The 17,681-nt window shown below is 47.8% G+C and overlaps 1 protein-coding gene across 11 annotated transcripts in view; it reads left to right on the top strand.

The window, feature by feature from the left end:
• The window catches only part of AGAP1 (ArfGAP with GTPase domain, ankyrin repeat and PH domain 1), a 644,171-nt gene that overhangs the window by 352,011 nt on the left and 274,479 nt on the right, over positions 1-17,681 (top strand). The window contains exon 10 of one of the 11 annotated variants that reach the window (XM_003278550.3): positions 11,154-11,625. The exons of the other annotated variants lie outside the window; for them this stretch is intronic. Within the exon in view, the coding sequence (XP_003278598.2) occupies positions 11,154-11,321 (168 nt within the window). The 3' untranslated portion in view covers positions 11,322-11,625. Of the gene's footprint in view, positions 1-11,153; positions 11,626-17,681 lie in introns of those variants that run through there. 11 annotated transcript variants of the gene reach the window in all.

The raw sequence follows: 17,681 nt of genomic DNA on the forward strand, positions 1-17,681 counted from the left end.
ACAAATTAGCCAGGCATGGTGGCGTGCACCTGTGGTCCCAGCTGCTCTGGAGGCTGAGGTAGAAGGATCACCTGAGCCCAGGGAGGTTGAGGCTGCAGTGAACTGCAATCTCCACCACTGCACTCCAGTGTGAGCTGTGAGAGAGCAAGACCATGTCTCAAAAAAGAAAAATTGTAGCTTATCATTTAGCAATTCATAAATAATTACCTATATTTGTCAAACACTTCTTACATGTTATAGCATTGTAATTTGGCTTTATGTTATGAATGCATTTAATTTTCACCAAGGGACGATTCCTTCCAGACAGCTCTGAGTTTCTGTTTTCCTCGGTTGTTGCTGAAAGCATAAGTTATATTCCTGCCTATAGGCTCATCCAGGTCTCATTTCCTCCTGATTTCCTGTTTCCTCACCCATATCCCGCTGCTGTCTCTCTTCCCCTGAAGCTCTGAGAAGTCTTCCTACACACTCATTAGTGAGTTAAGGAACTTTGATGTGTCTCCGTGTTTAGAAGAAATCTTGCCGTCACCACTCCATGCAGACGCTAGGATACTAAGGTTTTCACCTGCTGCTTCCTGCGGGGTGCCGCTCATGTGGAGGAGGGCCTCTCGTCGGAAGCCCAGGCTCACTCCATGGCTGCCCCTCTCCCCAGCCTGCTGGCGTTGGGCTTCCTTCCTCCTGCCTCTGGTTTCTTAGTTCTGGAGCACAGAGTCCGTGCTCTGGAGCAAGAGTTCTCCACTGTGGTTCTGTAGATAGAATTCAGGGGTCCGCGAATGTGGCTGGGGGAAATTCATTCGTATTTCCACGGACTCCAACTGAAAGTTAAACGTTTCCTTCAGATATGAATGTAGGCAACGATCCACAGTCGTGCTGTGTTAGCAGAACCTGTGACTTTGCCGCCCTCAAAATCACAGACATGTTCACAGCACGTTGCCATTGTCCCAGGTAATTGAACAGGTTGTTTTCTCTGGTCACTGTTTGGCAATGGTAGGTACTAGGTCTGCCACTGGGTCTCAGTGCATTAATAAAGCAGTGTGCTTAGTACCCAGCCACAGGTGTTGCTTATATTTTGGTGACTGTATTTTGATATGATTGGTTCTTTTGTAATCCTGTGAATTTAAACATAATATTTTGAGAAGGGATCCTTTTGGACGTGCCAAAAAAGACCCACCTGTAGCAAGCCTCCCTGTGGATTTGAGTTTCTTACCCTATTAATTCTATAAACTGAAGTTTTCATCCCATGTGTCAGGTTTGTTTTTTTGTTTTGTTTTGTTTTTTTGAGATGGAGTCTCACTCTGTCACCCAGGCGTGCAGTGGCACGATCTTGGTTCACTGCAACCTCCGCCTGCCAGGTTCAAGTGCTTCTTCTGCCTCAGCCTCCCGACTAGCTGGGATTATAGGCATGCACCACCATGCCCAGCTAATTTTGTATTTTTGGTAGAGATGGGGTTTCACCATGTTAGTCAGGATGGTCTTGAACTCCTGACCTCAGGTGATCGGCCTGCCCCAGCCTCCCAAAGTGCTGGAGTTACAGGCGTGAGCTGCCATGCCCAGCCCATGTGAGATTTGATGTGAAGTTGAGGACACGGGTCTTCAAAATGAAACAGAAGTGCTCATTGTCCTATTGCCACCCTTGTCGGATTTTCACCCTGCAGCCCTTCGAGACCTAATCCACCTGTGAAGTTGCTGTTCATCCCTGCAGGCTCCCTGTACCCCCAGCTCCCAGAACCCATCACCAGCCCTCCTTCCTCTTAGAGAGTGGTCTTCAGGAGGACCTGAGCTTCAGCTGCGGCCTTCCAGCCCCCGGGTCTCACTGCTTGCTGCCTCCCCTTTCTCACCCGCACGATTCTTTCCATCTCCTCCCTCTGTCCCACCCTGCGTCCCTTTCTCTTCCTTTCTTTGAGTTCATTTCAGAATTCCTCCTCGGTGTCTGCTTGTTGCATGGCACCGTCTGATTGGGCCCCACTTTCTTCCTGGAAATGTATTTTCTGGGGCCAGGGAGCAGTTACCATTTCCAGAAAAGCAGAGCAGCTCCTCCTGCGCCACGCTCTTTCTGCTCTGGGATGCCTCCCCCTGCCGTCGTTCCCCATTTGGAGCCTCTAGGTGCCGTGTCTTGGCCAGCAGTGCCTGTCTTCTCTTCCCCATTATCTGTGGTCTTTCTGCACCTGGGCTCCCCTCCGCCTTGCATCTGAGATCTCTGTTTTAAGGCCAGCTCTCCCTAGATGTGTAGCCACTGGGATCTTTTTCATCTCATCAGCCTAGCTCCCGGCAGGATCTCCCCATTGGACTTTTCCAAGATGTCAGTGGACAGCATAGACCTGGGGTGCCAGTGGCCACCATCAAGAGTCACTGCCACATTTTCTTTTCCTTTTGTGTCCACACTTGGCACAGAATCTTCTTCCAGGCAGCCTCCTGGGCCGCCAGTGGTGTGTAGCTGGCAGAGAAAGGAGCCCGCTTCCCAGCATGGCCTCACATTGTCATCAATGTCACTCAGGACCTTGCCCGATGCCCCAGCTCAGAGCTTGAACCTCTCCCTCTTGGAATCTGGCAGGAGTCCCCAAAGGACCACCCAGCCTCAGTCTTGGCCCCATTAAGTCTGTTCTCCCCACTGCTACTGAAGTCTTTCCTGCTGAAAGCCTTCTGGGCCATCTATTGTCTGCATGTGAGAGTCCTTGGCTTGCCCCCACAGGCCTCCCCTGCTGGTCTGGAGCTCAGCTAATGGCTCTCATCTCCACTCCCTGTCCATCGTGAATGTTCTAAACAATGAATTAAAATGTTTAACTTGAATGCAGGAGCCAGGCAGGTACTTGTCATGAGTGGGTTTGGAGGGGGCAAGGGTCTGGGTGAACAGGGAAGGCAGCTCCCACCCACAGGGGCAGCCGTCCCTCACTTCCGCCCTCCTCATGCTCAGTGGCCTCGTGTTCCCGGATGGTCCTAGTGTTTAAGGAAAGCCAGGAATTGGAATTTGCATATAAAATTTTATCATTTTTAAATGTTGGCAACTGATTCCAAAAATCTATTATGCGCTTTTGGGGGCCGATGAAAATGCTTCTGCAGACTAGAAATAGTCCCCAAGTCGCCAAGATGGCATCTCTGCATTAAACCCACCCCCTGACCTTCCCACGAAGCTCATGCAGCTTGGCACGGCATTTAAGGTTCCTCCTGACCGATGTCTGCCTCCCTGTCCCAGCTTCTGTCTTAACCACTCCCAACACCCAAGTCCCTAGACATCTGAGTGGCCTCCTCTCCGTACCTGGGCACACAAGACATAGCGTTAGTGCTGTCGCCCTCTCAGAAGTCTTCCTGGCTTTCCTCTCCCTGGCCCGAGGGGGTGCCTCTTTTCTGTGCCTCATCCCTTCATTCCCACGATGGCCTTCTGTAGACGAACATTGTAGCACCCGTCACACTGGGTAATGATAATTTATTACCTTTGCCGCCTCCCCCACTAGACACTGATTTTTGTATGAGCAGCAATTATAGTTTGCTGTTCCCCGTCCCCAGGACCTAGTGGGGTCCCGGCCCAGCAGTGGGGCTCCACATGGCTGAATTGAACAGTCAACAAGGCAGCCTCCTAACAAGTCCTGTGTCATCCTGTTTAGCCGGTTGCTCAAACAGAGAACTGTGGATGGGGCTGAAGCTTAGTCCCAAGAGCCACACATGTCAAGGAAATCTGGGAGCAGCAGCCCAGCCATCCCAGGATCTCACAAAGAGGCCCAGCGGCAAGTACAGGGGAGACAGCCAGACCACTGCACAGGAGTCTAGAGGCTGAGTCTGTAATTAATCCAGCTCAGACCACATGTATGGTGTGCTCAGGGGACCCCCCCAGAGCAAAATCCAACACCATGCTGGCTTCTGGGAGTGCAGATTTTGCAGACATGGAAGCAGAAAATCATATGATACCCTGAGTTCCTGAGTCAGCAAACGGAATGGAGGCTGAGCATTGCTCAGCCAGCTGGGCGAACCCCTGGGCTTCCTGAGGACACCCCATCCTTAGCTGTGGGATCACCACTAGCCCCCGACAGCCCAGCCAGTCGACAGCAGAGCTTTGCTTCCAGTTCTTCCTTTCCTGACCCCCCAGATCTGCTTTTTAATTTCTCAGTGTATGTTTTCTGGTATAATCTGCTTGTCTTTGCCTCTCGGTGACATCCACGGAGTCACCCAAGTTACCAGCCAGGACTATTCCTGATCTCATCTATTAACCTTCTCCAGCTGCTCCTAGATGGTCACCAAGTACTTCTTCCCTTTTTTCCTGAGCATCTGTCCCGTCGTGCCCTCTGAAGGAGTCATGCATGTGGTTTGGGGCCTGGATGTGTGTTTGAGCCTCCTCACTGGTTTCCAGCCTTCAGTCTGTAGCCCTCAGATATGCCCTCCTTCCTGCACCCCCAGAGTGGTCCCTCCACTCACCCTTCAGCTGCAGCCACAGGGTTGAAATCTTTCCCAGGCCCTCCAGACCTCCTGGATAAGGCTTGAATTTTAAAAATATTAAATTTAAAAAAATTTTTAATTTCACTATATTCTCAAACTTCTCACGATTGCAGTTACGATATTTTACTGAGACCGTATATTTAGGCGTCTCTTTCTCCATAAGTCATTGAGTTTGAAAGAGACATCCTTGTAAATCATTTACTGGACTGCTGGAAATTTCGATCTAGGACTCAGAAGATACAGAAGATTTTAAAGAAAGCCATTTGTAAATTCTTACCCTGAGGTTTATAGACCCTTGTGAAACCCAAAATGGAATGTGAGAGTTTGCATGTACATCTTCTCAGAAGAGGTTCTGTGGGTTATTATTTATTTATTGACAGAATCTCACTCTGTCACCCAGGCTGGAGTGCAGTGGTGCGATGATCTCAGCTCACTGCGACCTCCACCTCCTCAGTTCAAGCGATTCTTCTGCCTCAGCCTCCTGAGTAGCTGGCTAATTTTTGTATTTTTAGTAGAGACGGGGTTTTACCATGTTGGCCAGGCTGGTCTCAAACTCCTGACCTCAAGTGATCCTCCCACCTCAGCCTCCAAAAGTGCTAGTATTACAGGCGTGACCCACTGTGCCCAGCCTATTTATTTATTAAATAATTTTTTTGTTGTTGTTTTTAGAGACAAGGCCCAGGCTGGAGTGCAGTGGCCTAATCATAGCTCACTGCAGCCTCTAACTCCTGGGCTCAAGTGATCCTCTCACCCCAGCCTCCCCAGTAGCTAGGACTACAAGCATACTCCACCATGCCTGGCTAATGTTTCTTTTTTTGTAGAGAACAGAGTCTCACTATGTGTTCCAGGCTGGTCTGGAACTCCTGGTCTCAAGCAATCCTCCTGCCTTGGCCTCCCAAAGTGCTGGGATGACAGGCATGAGCCACTGTGCCTGGTCTGGTTCCACAGTTTTGAAGGGGGCCTGTGGCCTCCCCCTCTTCCCCACCCCAAGAGGTTAAGAGCCGTGGATTGCTTGACATGTCCCCGGTTCAGCATGTTAAGCAAAATGCTAGGAGGGTGGTGCAGAGGCCACCGTGGCAGTCACACCGGTAGACCAGCAAGTACTCCAAGACTCAGGGACTTTTTGAATATAGAGGCTTAAAGGTAGAACATCTCATGAGACTGTAGGTTTCGAGAATGGGTGCCTATAAGAATGGTGATTTCCTTAACAGAATAGCAAACTACGGAAGAAAATATGGTTTGGTTCAGAAAAAATACTGCGTTGGAAAGGAAACTGGGACTGAAAAACGGCCGTCTTTTTCATGTATGGCCATTCTGGCTTTTGACTCTGTCCCAAAATACAGAATGCTCTTTCTACTCACTGACTCTTGCTTTCAATTTTGTCCAAAAGAAAAATGATTCACAGTGAAAATGATGTTGTTACACAGTGTACACACTCAATATTAAATTCATAAGTAATGTGAACCACTTCATAAATTATTTAGCTTGAAGTTCATTTTGTATAGAAAATTACATCTTTGAAAAGATATGACAGGGTTAAAATGAATCAAGTTTATCGTAAAACTGTTCTAGCCGTAGTAATTTAATCTGAGTCATTTTATCAAATAAGAAAAATTTTTAATATTTTGACTACTCATCACTCAAGCAGTACAGCTGGTGTTACTAAAGAGATCATTTCTATTTCTGTACCGTCTGTAGATCCTGAAACGGGCGCCCTTCTGTGCTCGTTTGCCACGACAGTGGCTGTCGTACACGACGCCTGACATGTATCTCATGTGAAGGCGCAGCCCAAGCCAAGCTCCCTGGGGCTCCGTTCTCCGTTTCTTGACTAAGGATGGCAGAATCCCCAGGAAGTGGGCCTGTTCCTGGCTTATGTTTTACATGATGGATCTTACGAGGCGGCCTTGGAAGCCACTTCTTACACCAGGGTTATAAAGTCCTGTGTTTTCACAGTCTGGTTAATACAATGGGGAAGAATTAAAACCTTTGGCATAACACAGCTTTTGGTCAATTCTGTAAGCAAGTGCCGTTCACAGCCTCCTGATGATACCTGTTTCCAGGCACTGCTTGGTTTCTGGGTGCCCTAGTCAGGGAGGATCCCACCGGTTACACTGACTGTCACTCGCCATCATCCTGAGGACGCTGTTTCCGTAAACCATGGCTCACACAGCTGTCCCCACTCCAGGTTAGGGGCCTTTGCCTGGCTCCTCGCAGAGCCCTGGGCATGGCCCTGTCTTGGCCTAGCTTTCACTAAACTGCATCTGTCCATCCACCTATTAGAGCCTCCTGCCAGCATTGAGCCTCTTTAGGGATTGGCCTGTGCCCTCATCACTCCACCCACACCCACCACAGGACCGGGGGCAGAGTCCATGCAAGGTAAATGAATACGGAACGAGGTCCTACTCAGAGGCAAATCTCTTATTTCCAACACTGGGAGCTATTCAGCTGCCTATACCGTATCAGAACATGCTTAAGAAAAAGAGGGAAATAACTATTGTCTCAACAAAGATTTGGATTTAGCAAAAACTGGAAATAATTCACAGTGAAACTAATAATCCATTGATTGTGATGTCCGCGGTGAGATCATTACTCTTGAGAATAATACTGGTAATTTAGTTTGCTCGGAAGGTACTATTTTCAAAGTACTTTTACCTTTTCCAAACCCTGCTGTGTGTGTTGAAACGTAAATCACACAGCACCCAGATAACCAGATGATTTTCCTCGTCCTTTTAACAGAAAGATCAGGTGAGAACGCACAGTTGCACCTTGATCATTTAGTGCTTTAACTTTTCCCCCCAGCTAGTAAGTATTTGAGGAGTTTCATTTGGGCTCTGAATGCTTTTCTGATATTGGGGAAGGTTTTAGGAATTGTATTCGGGGCTGCTTTTTTGTCGCCCCTTCCTGCCCGTCTCAGTGTTTAGGGCTGTCAGCATCCCGAGACTGATTTCCCTCTGTCCGTCCGTGTGCTTTGGAGGAATCCTGGCCATGTTGTTCCTTAAAGCTCTAAGTAAAAATGACTTTGTTCCTTGGCACTATGTTAAATTGGCTGGTTAATTCTGGTGTTATTTACCCTGTAATTCATTAGTTTCACCCCACCATTGGCAGCTGACAGGCTGTAATTTCACGCCTTGCAGTAAAAGATGTCTCATAATCTGCTTCATTTAGCAGCAAGAGAATTTAATGAAATTAACTGCAGTCCTAATTATGCCAGTGAATACTAAAGACCGCCATCAAGTTTTCTCAGAAAAGGACGAGGTCCACCTCGTGAAGGATTTAGAATATAATTTCCTGGGAAAAGTTGCAAATGTCTTCCTTCTATTGGCCAACCAGGGCCAATTATGAGTACACATATGACTATAATTAACTGGTTTTTTTGTGAATGTCTCTCCAAGTATTCATTGTTTGAAATCAAATTTAAAAGTGATTTCTCTATCGGAGTGGTGTAGATGGTAGAAACAAGCTAACATTAAGTTTTCAGGCAGTGGCCTCTCCTCCTGCAGTGGAGGACAGGTTTGCAAAACATCACAGTTTGAGGGCAGGTTTTCATGTGTGACTCTGCAGGGTTTCTGGAGTGAACGGAAGCCCTGGCCCCCTTATGCCTGTACACTCAGAGCTCAGCCTCTGCAGCCACAACTTCTCCATGCTGCAGGGATGCTAGGCCTGGATAAGGGTTGCTGCTTGTTGGGCATGGAGTGTCCAGCCTCACCCGACCCCTGGCCTGGCGTTTCTCCATTCCTCATGGCTGCTAGGGCAAGCCCTCCCTTCTCCAGGACAGATGGCCTTTCCCCGCTCCACCGTCCACTCTGTGTCCCGCCTCTGGAGGGGAGGAAGACGAGCATGTTCTGGGCGCCCAGTGCTCCTGTCCCCATCTCACACATGTGTGGAACAAGCCACTCACACCCTGACATGCTCCCCTCTCCCTCTCACCATGACTCTTTCTTGGTCCTGCATTTCTCACTTTTCCCTCTCAGCCTTCTTTACAGCCTCTTCCTCTTCGATGGAGGACAGGGCAGAGGAAAGGCAGGGAGGAGCATTGATGCCTCTTGAGCAGGTCTGGCCTGGCACCTGCCCGTGCTGGGTGTACACATGCCTGTCTCCTTGCCTTTCCCACCCACCCCATGGTGTCCTGGCCCCAGGGCTCTGCAGCCCACAGCACCTCTTACAGTGCTGTGGACAAATTCAGGCAAACCGTGGGTTAGTAACCGGACGACGTTAGCAAACACAGAGGCTGCAGTTGAGCCCAAAGGAATGGAGATTCTGGAAGGATGGTGTGTGTGTGTGTGTTCCACCTCTGCAGAAAAACAGCTGAAGCAGTGGGAGGTGGTCTGTTATATCTAAATGCGATGGAAATCTCCATAGTCACAAGTGGCTGGCCTCTACCTCTCTTCCAATCTTGCTCTACTAATGCGTGGCCTTTCTGTAGTTCTGAAAGGAGCCACCTCCCCAGGGGCAGTGCCTGACATGGTCTCCTTGGTCCCAGCACCACTGCATCATGCGCCCCGGCAGGACATCAGCCGGCTGGCTCTGCCACCGCACATTAGTGTCCACGCACCTTGGTGGAGAAGTCACTCTGAGCAGCTCTGATTTCAGAGGCCTCGCTTGGGAAATGAGGGTGCAGTGTTGCTTCTTGGTTTCCTAAGGCTGCTGGCAGGTAGGGCTTTACAAAGAAATACTTTAGGACATTTTGGAATGAACTGTTGTGTATTCTCACAAAAATACCTGCTTTCGCAAAGAGTATTCCTGTTTCTAGTCACCCTTCATCTTCATGCCATCCCACATGATGGAGGTGCTGATTTCACACACATTTTAGATTTGAAAGCATGACGTCTGTACTTCAAAGTCGGGGAATTCCATGGCCCACCCCACAGCCCACTCATGTCAAGTGCATTCCAGGGAGCAGTGGGTTTCCAGGTCCAAGTCCATCTGGGGGACTGTGGTCTGTGGTGGGCAGGGGCTGACTGACCTGCCCAAGGGGTTTAGCAAGGAAATGACTGTTCCGGGACCTGGCTCAGCGTCCTCCCACTATACACAGCCTCCCTGCTCAACCTACAGAGGAGGCTCCCAGGCAGGCTGTTCACGGGGTTGGCGTTCACAGGACTGTCCCACAGGAAGCGTGCCGGGCTGCAAAGGAGCCAGGAGACCTGGTTTCTAGGCGCAGCCCAGTGTTAGCCTTGGACACAGCAGCCAGTGTCACCAGGACCTCTGAGCTCACGGCCTGGCCTAGAGTACAAGGAGGCAGTGGACCTGAGAGGGCCCTGTCCAGGCTGTCAGTGCTGCATATAGACCATCAATGCCTGCCTGGCGCTCCTGCTGCTTGGTCAGATCTGGGAGGGAAATGTGGCTCCACTACAGACATGGGGTTTGGGCTGGGAGGCCATGGAACGGTGAACACACTAAGCAAGGCCATTTCCTGGGAAGGGCAGAAGCAGCTTGGCCCCAGGTGTCCACATATCACCCCCTTTCCCTAAACTTCACCCGTCCACCAACGCACCATGTGCCATAGGCGAATGTTGGGAAAATGGCCCTCGTTTCAGGGTTTGTTGTTTTTTTTTAAAAGGCCAAGTGTGTTGTGTGTTCTTGCAATTACTTGCTACCAGTGTCCCTTGGATCTCTCCCCCCTTGGAGCGTTTGCAGCCGGCAAGCGCCAGGATGCCCGCGGCAGCATGCTCTGGGCTTTTCTCCGCGTGTGTGGCCCTGAACCCAGAACACCCACAAATACAAGTGCAAGTGCAAGGAGCCCATGAACAGAAAGAAGAAGAAGGGGACAGGGAAGCGCCTCTTGATTGCTCGCCATAAAAATAATTGAGCTGAAATTAAATCTGGGGGCTTTGGTAGCCTCCTGTTAGGAAAAGAAATAAAACCCAATGTTTTGATGCACACTTCGCATGTCTCATCTGCAGTACGCCAGAGGTAATTTTGGCGACGAGCAGTAAGGAAACCTGAAGTATTTCTCTCCCAGACCCTCCCAGCTTATTAAAAGAACTTATAGACATGAAAATACATTAAAGTGGGCAAAGCGGAGAGAGGGTGAAAGAGATTAACAACCTCTGCTGAATAGAGCCCATTGATGAAACAGGCCTGTGAGCTGCTGCCGACTCTGAAACAAGGTGCCAGGAGCTGAAAAGAAGGTCAGGCCTGTCCAGAATTTAGGGGGGAAATGGAAATTTATATTTAAAACTAATATATGCCTGAGTGCTCATTTCTCCCCCATTTCTGATTGGGAAGATTTACTCGGGAAGAGGAAAAACGGTTCTGTAGCTGATTACCCAATTTGAGCACCCAAATTAAAAGATTCACTTAAAATGCAGCAGAGACAAGCAAGGCAGCGGAGAGGGGCCAGGGCGTGCATAATGCCTATTGTCTGCGTCTGCGTTTGCTTTTTAATGCCAGCGCCCAGCAAGGGAGCAGGGCCCTCCTAGCGTGCGTGGAGGGGGCTTGGGGTGGAAAGGGGAGGAACCCCGAAACAGGCCGCCTTTTGACAGGTGCCTGACAGGTATGGGTGCCTTTGGAGATCTTTTTAGGAAATTGGGTGTTTGCAAGTACAAATTGAAGCGAGCATGCTGTGTGTGTATGTGTGCGAGAGAAAGTTAGCCGTCAGTCAAGTTTTATCTCTTAATGAATAGAGACTGCTGAAGTAAGGGTTAGGTAATTGAGTTTATAATTAATTAGCCATAACCCTCATCAGATAAAGCAGTTGTGAAGAATTTTTTTTATCTCCTTTCTCTCCCCAGGGCCTGCCCTTCTTTGTCCTTGCGCTGACAGCCAGCACTTATCTCGGGCCTGCTGGAGCCCGTGCCCATCAGTCCTCCCCCTGGCCAGGGCCGAGGGGTGGTCAGCCCAGCCCGCATTGTGCTGAAGGCCCACAATCAGCCCAGCTGTCCGGGGCCATGATAAATTAGCGGTGGGAGTTAACAGAGAGGTGAACTCCAGATCGGCCGATAGCTCGCAGGCTGCTGCTGTTTGTCCTGACTTCAGCGCATCTCTGATAGACCTTTGACACCTTCCAACAAAGAGGTTACGGGAGGGAGAGCTGGAGAAATGGAGCGCTCCTCCAGAAAGTTGGGCAACTCACAAAAGACCCCTTAATTTCTGTAGCGGGCAATTCAGTCCACAAAGGAAGGAAATCAATGAGCGTTTACGCTCTTTCTTTGAGGAACCTTTTTTTAAAGAAAAAAACATTTACTGGCACTTTGCATGTTTTGCGTACAAGCAGTAGTAGGAACATAAAACATTAAAATCCAAGATTGAGTGGATCTGTCTTCACTGCGTTTTATAGACTGGATGAGAGAAAAAGGGGGTAAAATGGCTCCCCCCACTCTGCTTCAAGATTTGAAATATCTGATTCAGGCAGGTTGAGTGAGGAATTGTTTTAGGAACAGGGAAGGTTGTGACTTTCTTGGTTCTGAGTTGGAAATAATGTCAACTTCCTTGTGATTTTAGTTGCTCCTTTCTAATTAACCCCCAGGCAGGTACAGATAAATCTCTCAATACCCTAGGGATGGGGCAGACAGGAAGATGTGAGCCTTTCTTTTCCTCTTCTACAGTCAGTGTTGTATAATAGATAGATTAAATGGTAGTTTTGTTTCTTCTTAGCAAGACTAGATACCACTTTTCCAGACCACCCTATGGTAATTATTTGGGGACTTAAGGCCAGAATGTTTTATCAGACCATATGACTGAATAATGATTTTGGATGTTAATGAAAATTTAATCAGACGAATATATTATTCAGCCTCATTTAGGGAGTAAAGCATGATAAGTGCATCTACAAGTGCTGAAATTTGTAGAACAAATGAGGTCATTTTTGTGAAGTAGGCTGAGAAGCCAACAGATGGGTGTATGTGGATGGGGGAAAGGATGGTTGCTAGCTTGTTTTGGTTTTAAGTGTAGGCTGTACCTTGAATTAACTTGAGAAGTACTATTACTAGCGACAGTCCCTAGTCATTCATTGCAGACTCGTTGTCAGCCTCCCAGGTGGAGATACTAGATGCCATAATTGAGCCATACCTAATGATTCCAAGTTTTTAATGAAGCAAATGTGGTAACTATGTCTGTTCCAGGCTTTCTTTGAGTGTAGAAAAAGGAAGTTGATGCGTAGGCTCATGGGATGACCCCGCCTTATATGACTGGATAAAATCCAAATAGCTCGGCTAGAGAGAGTGGAGCCGCCGTGCTGAGACAGGCACTCCCCCTCAGCCTCCCCTTGTCTTCCCGGGCTCATGGGGTCACCTCCAGCAAACCCAATTTGAAAACCGGTGATCAACTGTTGACAACTCCCGTCACAGCTGAGAAACTTAGGCCTTGTTCAAGGTCACATGGAGAAAGAATATTGCACGGAGTAGACCCCACTCCTCCCCGCATCCAACTGAACATGGGCTGTGGTCCTGTTGGCTCCCTATGGGCCTGCTCTCCTTCCCGCTTTCTCTCCCCCTTAGATGGGACCTGTGAGGCCTGTCTCTAGCTCAGCTTGGCATCAGATGGGCCACTCCTGCCAGCTCACCTCCCTGCTGGCTGTTTGCCCTTCATCACAGAGGTGGGGGAAGATGGCTGCCTCACTCCAGCCTCAGCTGCTATTGTGGCTACAAAGGCACAGCCAGCTCTACAGCAGCCCATTTCAGTGCATCGTAGGAAGCCAAAGGCTTTAAACCCAGACCAGCTTGGAGCCTGGGGCTGCCGCGTCTGCTTACCAGTGGTGGACTTGGGGATGTTTCTAACCCTCCGGGCTTGCCGTGCTTTATCTGTTAAGTGGCAGTTGCTGATGGCAGTGAATTGTGGAGTGATAGGTACCCTCATGGTAGGAGCTCAAAAGTGGCTCTTTCCCCTGGTTTCACTTGTTTATTGTTAGTATTATTTTCATAGAGGAGTTAATGGAGCAAATGAGAAACAACTCTTTATTCATTCTTAGTTTTGGAGTCTGCATCCTGTACAATGTCCTCAGAAGTGTAGACGGCTTCTGCTGCGGGAGCCCAGGACGTTTGGTCAGCTCTGACCTCATCACGTAGACTTTGTGAGAGGGTGCTTCAGAGGGGGGCCCGCCATGAGGTCTGCCTCCTTGTATTTGTTACTTCTGAAATCTTAATGCCAGTTATTTTAAACTAGGGTGACTAATGGACCCTTATTTCGTGAAGGAACAGAAAAGTAGAAAAGGTTTAAAGGCAAAAAAAGATGAAGGTATTTGTCTGTGATGTTCAACAAACCAGCCTCATCAGGCCCCAGGTGGAAAACTGACGTGGTGACGCATGTGCTGCCATCCCTTGGGGTGGCGCACGGAAATGGAAGCGTGAGGTCATCCCTATGATCAGTAACAAAAGTCTACCTGGAAAATGGTTACTTTGATTTTCCAGGGAGTTAGTAGTGTGACAGGCATGTCAAAATTAATCATCAGTAGATTTATTCAAAGCTAAAAGTCAACGAAATTCTAAGTTCTCTCTGCTATGCTACATTTAAAGATAATTGCTGAAGTTTCTTTAGATGTCCTTATTCATTCAGTTACAGATTTATCATTTTTCAAACCAAATTCTAAACTGCGTTACGTTCAGTATGTTTTTGAAGTCATAAAAGTTGAGTTATAGTAAATTTAAAATTGAGCAATTTCTGCTTTAAATATAGAGTATCAGTCTTTCCTTTAGATTTGCTGCCCTGAACTTTTGATTTTGATATTATAAATACACAGCTACTCATCCCATTCTCTTACCTTCACCGTGCTGGGAAGACTGAGAGGCTGAGCAGCAGCTCCACGGAGTTCAAGTCAGAGGATGTTTGTTTGAATTGGAGACTGGGTGTTGGTAAATGGGTGACAGCGACAAGTGGGTGAGTAGGGACACGTCCTTGATCCTCATGCCTTAGAGGAAACGCCTTGTTTACCCTATGGGGTCTCTAGATGCACAGTGGCTACTCTATTCCCAGGGGGTCAGCCTTATCTCAGAAGTACTGAGAATATTCTTCTTTTTTTTTTTTTCTTTTGAGATGGAGTCTCACTCTGTCGCCCAGGCTGGAGTGCAATGGCATGATCTCAGCTCACTGCAACTTCTGCCCCCTGGGTTCAAGTGATTCTCCTGCCTCGGCCTCTCGAGTAGCTGGAACTACAGGCACCTACCACCACGCCTGGCTAATGTTTGTATATTTAGTAGAGGCGGGGTTTCATCACATTGGCCAGGCTGGTCCCGAACTCCTGACCTTGTGATCCGCTCAGCTTGGCCTCCCAAATTGCTGGGATTACAGGCGTGAGCCATCGCACCTGGCCGAGAATATTTTTAAATGTTCATCCTAAGTTAGCATCACTGAAGCTATAGCTTCTTCTCTTTAGTTTGTTCTTGTACCCAGTGATTCACCCAGAACTGTTTGGGTTTTCCATATAAGAAAATGTGATTCACTTGGTGTCAGTAAGGAAGGGATTCTCTGACTCATGGAAGCAGGGGCGTCACCCCAAACAGCACCATGAGGAGGCATGGCTTGAGTCCAATCCCTCTGGTTTGGGGCTGCCGTCAGGATCTGTACATTCTCATGACCTGTGCCCTTAAACTTGGGCCCTTGAGGTTCCTGTCCTTTCCACATCTAAGCCAGCAGTAGACCCAAACCGAAGGCCCGTTAATGTCCTCATCAATCGTGAGCAGCCCCGTGTGGACCACCTGCCTATCTAGTACTGAACCAGTTCCTGTGACTGGGGCTCATTGCCTTGGCCTAGGCCACATGTTGACCCAGAGTACACAGGCCAGGATGGGAAAGGGTCACCTCCCCATGCAGAGTCACAGGTCCTGGCCATGAGCACAGGAGTTGGATGTAGGACACCCACCATAAATGTCCCTTGCCCAAGTTGTCATGAAATTTCAGAACTTCAGCCAGTGTTCCCTACTTGACACTCAGACCTGAAGGCCTCCTGCAAGTGCCAGCCACTGTCGTGAGCTCAGGTATCTGAGAGCATGCTTAGTTCCCACGCTGCGGTCCGGTTGGATGTGGTAGATGTGAGACCAGTGCCTGAAAGAATGCCGCTGTAGGGAAACATGAAGACACACACACTCAGCCACACTGTATTTAATGAGCCCAAATTTGTGTAAGTGGGAGTCAGACGTTCCATGTGAAGTGCCTTCACTGGAGCAGTAGTAGCACCGGTGATCTCCATGGAGACGCAGGTGGTGAGCCTGAGATGCTACACTTCAGAGCAGGGGTCGCCTACTCCCGGATGGCAGCCTGGTACCAGTCTATGGCCTGTTAGGAACCGGGCCACACAGCAGGAGGTGAGCGGCGAGTGAGTGAGCATTACTGCCTGAGCGCCGCCTCCCGTCAGATCAGCGGGGGCATTAGATTCTCACAGAAGTGCGAACCCTATTGAGAACGGCACATGCGAGGGATCTAGGACGCACACTCCTTATGAGAATCTAGTGCCCGATGATCTAAGGTGGAACAGTTTCACCCTGAAAACCATCCCCCTTCCCTATCCATGGAAAAAATGTCTTCCAGGAAACTGGTCCCTGGTGCCAGAAAGGTTGAGGGCTGGTGTCGTAGATCCTTTGACGAGCGTCCCCAAGGAGACCTCAGACACAGGTTCCTGCCTTGCAGGGTCCTGACCCCGACCCTCCCGTTGCTAACAGTGTGTGTGCATGTCCGTTAAGCAGCTTCCCACCCTGATTGCAGCGGTTCCTTTTTAAACAGAACCTACAGAAGTGGATACACCAAGAACGTGGATGCATTGCATGTCACATGTATACATCGTCTGTTTCTCCACATATACACCATACAGAAATGACACAGAAGAGCACCTCCTCAGTTTGCCAACTAGCTTTTGTATAGCAGCAAATTCAAAGTCAACTGGTGATGAGGAAAGACTGGAAGCAGCTAATAATAAGCATTCTTATGTACCTGATTTGCAAGAATGTAGTACAGTCGTCATTTGGGAATTGACTGGGTATAAAGAGTTTTCCAGTGAAAGCGCTGGAAGAACCAGAGCCTGCAGAAGCAGGCCTATTGCCCTGTGCCATGTTTTTGCCACACTGTCTGCCCATGTTGGGAGTGTGAGGCTTATACCCAGGGCTGCTTCCTGGGTGATCTTGGGGGATTTTCATTTTTCTGGTACAGGACTGGAGAGTTTACAAGATACCATGACGGTACAGCGTTTAATTTAGTATCACCACTTGGGGAAAATGTGTATCTTAATTGCTAAAATCTCTTAACTTTGTATAAATTCAAATTGAACATAATCCAGACTATATAGCAATCTTTAATGAATTCCATCATCAACATTACCACATAAAGGAAGTTAAGTTGGGCATATAAAATCGTAATTCAGTAAATTTTTCTTTAGTTAGTAAGCAGACTACTATTCATTGCTAAGATGCATTTTATCAACGGTTTTGGTAGCGTTAGTTAAAAAATGTAAGGATAATGCTCTAGAACATGAACATAACATTTTTAGAGAAGTATACTTATCAAACTTTTTAGTTGCAGAGTTTCTAAGGGCTTCTTACTGATTAAAAACATTTTTACTTATAAAAAGTCAGCCTTTTTTATTTAAGATAAGACATTGAGCTTTCAAGTTGGCAAATTGATGGGCAGAACATATATATCCTGTTTGTACATGTTTGAGTTTAAGATGCAGTAGTTTAGGGGGAAAATGTTTTAAAACCATACAGAATTTAGGAAACAGACCTTTTAACTAATAACTGTTATTGAGAGATAATAAAAAAATAAGAATTAGTTCACAATGAATTATATTTTGTATGCATGATTGTCTGTGATCATTAATTGATGTGTACTTCCTCTTTGTCAAAAGTCATAATGTATCCATCTACCATGAAAGGTCCCTAGAACATGAAAGGTGGTTTCTCTACATGCCTGTGAAATTGATGAGCAGGGAGAGGCTTACTCATATTTTAATGCCAGCAGTAGCAGTGCTCACACCCAGAGATCAGGGGCATCAAAGTTGGTGGTAGCAAGGAGTATTTGCCACTGTAATTGACAAATAATACCCCTCATAAATACTGCCAGTCTTTTCAATTAGTTTTCATCTAAAATTCGGGCTACAAAATGATGGCCTGTCAACTGACAATGAATGGCAAAAATTAATAAATTGTCTTCTAAATAGAATGGACACTTAAGAAAAATTGGGCAGCCAATTTAGCACAGCATGAAGCAAGGGGAACCTTTTGTACTGGTGCCGGGCACTAATGTTGTCTCGATCTTTATTAATGGTGCTCGGCGGCTGCTGACAGTTTTGTTGCTACTGGCAACTTTCTTCATTAAAATTAAAGCCAGCATCAAATTCC

Source organism: Nomascus leucogenys, chromosome 22a (assembly GCF_006542625.1).
Source record: "Nomascus leucogenys isolate Asia chromosome 22a, Asia_NLE_v1, whole genome shotgun sequence".
NCBI lineage: Eukaryota > Metazoa > Chordata > Mammalia > Primates > Hylobatidae > Nomascus > Nomascus leucogenys.